At 42.4% G+C, this 4,589-nt stretch overlaps 1 protein-coding gene across 3 annotated transcripts in view; it reads left to right on the plus strand.

Annotated features, from left to right (window-relative positions):
* LOC118088452 (cytochrome P450 2J4-like) overlaps window positions 1-4,589 on the plus strand; it is a 28,824-nt gene that overhangs the window by 24,114 nt on the left and 121 nt on the right. For 2 of the 3 annotated variants that reach the window (XM_088673971.1, XM_088673972.1), the window contains exon 10: window positions 310-1,710. The exons of the other annotated variant lie outside the window; for it this stretch is intronic. In XM_088673971.1, the coding sequence (XP_088530097.1) occupies window positions 310-485 (176 nt within the window). In that variant the 3' untranslated portion in view covers window positions 486-1,710. Of the gene's footprint in view, window positions 1-309; window positions 1,711-4,589 lie in introns of those variants that run through there. 3 annotated transcript variants of the gene reach the window in all.

Consider the following 4,589-nt stretch of genomic DNA (forward strand, 5'->3'; position numbering starts at 1 on the left):
CCGGTAGCTAAGATATATGCAGATTAGGTAGATTCCTAATAAAATATAATTGAATTTTGTTCCAAATCTGCTTATGAGATAAATTTATGTATCTCAAATGTATCTATTCCAAATTCTGTAAAACCATGATCATATTTGTTCAGTGTTCCCATTTGCTTGACTGGGAAGTAGGAATGACTTCTATATTTATTTTGCAACAACATAATTTTTTTTTCAATTATTTGATCTGCCCATGTTATTTAAATTGTGCCACTCTTCACAGTAGCAAAAGCTCTCCACTGAAACAGTCTTTTCCTCCTTGTCTTCTAGGAAAGCGAGCTTGTCTGGGAGAACAGTTGGCAAGGACCGAGCTCTTTATTTTCTTCACTGCCCTAATTCAGAAGTTCACTTTCCAGGCTCCAAAGAATGAGACATTAAGCTGTGAATTTAGGATGGGTCTGACATTCTCACCCCTGCCATACCGGATTTGTGCATTCTCTCGCTAAGAGGACCCATTTTACATCATTGCCATTTCTTTAAAAAGTAGGATTAGTTTATGGGGTAGAAGCAGATCTGCAGAATTCAGTAGGTCTTAACCCAGTAGGTCTTAACCAAATAACTGTGTTGTGAAATGATGCATGTCTAAAAAGTGTGGAAATCTCTGCTTTAAAGGAACAGGCTGCAGATTGGGATTGCAGCCTGTTCCTTTAAAGCAGAGATTACCACACTTTTTAGACATGCATCATTTCACAACACAGTTATTTGGTTTTAATAGCAAACCAGAGGTTAAACTTACCCCTTATAAGAGATACGGACATATATAATGCAATACCCCTGAACACTGCAATCGACACACTAATGTGTCATGACACACACTTTGGAAAGCTCTGCTTACAGCATATTCAAAGCACATTTGCCCCCTCAAAGAATTTGGGCAACTAGAGTTTATGGGTGCTTGGAATTAAAGCTCTCTGAGGGGTAAATTCAATTTCCCAGAATTCTTGGGGGAATGTGTGTATGCAAATCATAATGATACATTTTGTTGTTGTTGTTGTTTAGTCGTTTAGTCGTGTCCGACTCTTCGTGACCCCATGGACCATAGCACGCCAGGCACTCCTGTCTTGCACTGCCTCCCGCAGTTTGGTCAAACTCATGTTCGTAGCTTCGAGAACACTGTCCAACCATCTTGTCCTCTGTCGTCCCCTTCTCCTAGTGCCCTCCATCTTTCCCAACATCAGGGTCTTTTCCAAGGATTCTTCTCTTCTCATGAGGTGGCCAAAGTATGATACATTTATGAGGTTCCAAATTCCATCCTCCCACTTCTTGGTCCGGGGTGTATGTCTATCCACCATCCCATTATTTTCAATATTATTTAATGTCCTGGCTGTGGTGAAGAAAAGGCATTGCTTCGTTTGTAAGAATCTGTGTGCTTATGACTCAAGATAAAACCCTAATTTAATTCCTGCCTAAGTTTATAAAATTTTAAAAAAAGTTGCTTGGGAAATTTTGTTACATAACCAGTTCATAGAACCATAAACTCATGGAATTTCAGAGTTGCAAGGGACCCCGAGTGTAATCTATTTCAACCCCCTGCAATGCAGGTATCTTTTGCCCAATGTTGGGCTTGAACCCATAAACCTGCGGTTCTTGCTGTTGTGTATTAACCCCAAGGCAAACCTTACAGTAAATGTGCTTATAATTACAGTAAAATTAATGGGTTAAATTCTTGAATGTTGCCCAGGTTTTATTATTTTCCAAAAACGTTATTGTTGTGCTTTAATATACATAGTGGATAACTAAGTTTGCAAAGTGGTTTCCATGAAAATAGTTAAAAGTCTCAATTTGAATGTCACTCTGAAGATACATGCTCCCTTTCCATCAGTACTATTGTGTCCAGTTGAAAACGTTCAAGCAGAAATTTCCTGGGGATATTGTGCCTGCAGTTCTTTGAGAGTCTTGGGCTAGATGTATGCTTGGCCTGAACCAATCTCTGCTGTGGTGCATAGCTGCCAAGTTATCCCTTTTTTAAAGGGATTTTCCCTTATGCTGAATAGGCTTCCTTGCGAGAAAAGGGAAAACTTGGCAGCTATGCTGTGGTGTTCTTTGAGAGAAGGAACATGGAGTCTTAAGGCCTTTGAACAACTATTGTTATCATAGAACAGATAAAGGCTTACTCCAGGGGTCCCCCCAAACTAGGGGCCGGATGCGGCCCAATCACCTTCTAAATCCGGCCCGCGGACGGTCCGGGAATCAGCATGTTTTACATTTGTAGAATGTGGTCCTATTATTTAAAATGCATCTCTGGGTTATTTGTGGAGCATAGGAACTCGTTCATTTTTTTTCCTTCAAAATATAGTCTGGCCCACCACAATGTCTGAGGGACACTGGATGGCCCCCTGCTGAAAAAGTTTGCTGACCCCTGTTACTCTCAGTTCTTTATAAAATCCACTGAAGGTGGATGTGCTGGTTAGAAGTTGTGATGGGATCAAAATTTGCAGCTTTCCATAGATGATAGAGACTGGGAAGGGTTGTGGAGAAACCCAGCTTATAAATCAATCTTTGCTTCTGTCAGGGTCAGAAGTACCGCACAGCTGGTTTTTGACACCCAGGTATTTGGCCAACACTGCATCTGTTTCCTCCCCACTCTGTTGGATGGTGATGTGTCACCAGGTGGGCATGTATTGATACATACGGGTTTGGGGAGAAGGTGCTTATAGAAATCTCTCAAATAATGCAACAGGATGTACTCCTTACACCAAATTTGGCAGTACTGAAACTAACAATATAAACCAGGTTTTAAAGAACAATGAACTTGTCCACCTGGTCACAAGAAGATGAATAATAATGAAAGGGTTTTTTTGTTTTTTTCTGGGGACAGAGCTTTTCTGAGCATCACTATTATTTCTTCTGTGAAATAGGTATTTCCTGGTCCCCACAATAGTTTCAGAAGTACCCCTGGGCCCCCAAAATAGGATCCTCTGGTTTCCACAGCAACATTTTAGCAACTGGGTTCTTTCATATCTTGACTTCCCCCGCAGAACTCCATGCTGTTGTAGCTTGCAGCCATTGCTCCTCCACATGCACAGGGGCAGGAACTAGGGTTTCCTTGCCATTCAGCTCTACAGTAGGCACAATTCCACCTGTCCAGCTGATTTTCATCAGTTTTAGTATTCTTGTATTTAAGATGGTGAACCAAGGCTAAGAGATCATGGCTTGGCTAAGACTAGTAGTAGATGGTATAGTAGCACTCACTGGACCTCCTAAGAGCTCAGTTGCTTCTGCTTACTGGGGGGGGGGGGGAATCAACATTGCAGAGATGTTGATGTGCTGTAAACACACTCCTGCACCATTTCTCTTCTTCCACATGGCCTGCTACTTGCTAAAGCTATCTAGTATTAGAGGGCTCTGGTGCTCTGGATGTTCCTTCTCCCATCATCCCTTTCTATTGATCGTACTGGCTGGGGCTGCTGGGAGTTGGAGACCAAAAACAGCTGAAGAAGTACTGGTTGCTAGTCCCAGATCCAGTTATTCTGTTGCTGAAACAAAATGTAATCTATGCAATATTGAACAGAAGGCAAGCAGGTTGACTCCTCTGGCCTCCTTAGCCAGAGGTTATAGCTGTTGAAATCACTGGTCCAAATGTGTCAGGAACAGAAGTCACCCTCCATAGTAAAAATTTTAAATTTCTTTATTGACAGTGCTTTGATTTGCACTGCCAGAAGCGCCTTCTTAGAAATGTCCGGAAGGAAAGCAACCGTTACAGTTCCTGAAAAGGGAAAAAATATCATAACTCTTCCCCCTTGGTAGAGTTACTCATTAATTCATCACTTTGCCTATTTGTGGACATGACATAACAATACATGTAGACTTTGCCCTCATTTCCTATAGGAGCATTAGCCAAGGGGGCGGATGTGATAAGGTGGCTGTCGCTAGACCTCCCAAGAGCTGAGTTGCTCCTGCTTACTGGGAGGGGGGAAACCAACATGACTGTGATGTTGGTGTGCTCGAAGCACACCGATGGAGCCAATCCAGAGCTCTTGGCAATGCATCTGCATTGCACAAAGTTCCCCCCTTCTACATGGTCTGCTTCTGGATAAATCTAGTACCAGAGGGCTCTCCAGTGATCCCTGACTGTTGACCATACAACGTCGGGCTGTTGGGAGTTGGAGACCAAAAACATCTGGAGAGGTGCTGGTTCCCAGTCAGTCTGGCCAGTCTGTTGCCAAAGAAAAATCTAACGTATGCAATACTGAACAGAAGGCAAGCAGGTTGACTTCTCTGTTTTCTTAGGCAGCGGTCAGAACTGCTGAAACTCACTGGTCCAAATGTGTCAAGAACAGAAGACATCCTCCATAGTAAACCTTTTAAATTTCTTTATGGACAGTGCTTTGATTTGTAGTGGCAGAAACCCCTTCTTAGAAATGTCATGAAGGAAAGTATCATTTACTGTTTCACAAACAGTGAAAACAGGAAGGAAATATTCTAATACAGAAAGCTGCTGCTCTCCTCTCTCTCCCCCCCCCCCCGGTACAGTGAGTCATCAAGTCATCTCCTTCCTACCTCTTTGTGGGCGTGATATATAATATATACAAACTTTGCCCTTATTTCAG

The sequence above is a fragment of the Zootoca vivipara genome, chromosome 7 (genome assembly GCF_965207765.1).
Source record: "Zootoca vivipara chromosome 7, rZooViv2.hap1.1, whole genome shotgun sequence".
Lineage (NCBI taxonomy): Eukaryota > Metazoa > Chordata > Lepidosauria > Squamata > Lacertidae > Zootoca > Zootoca vivipara.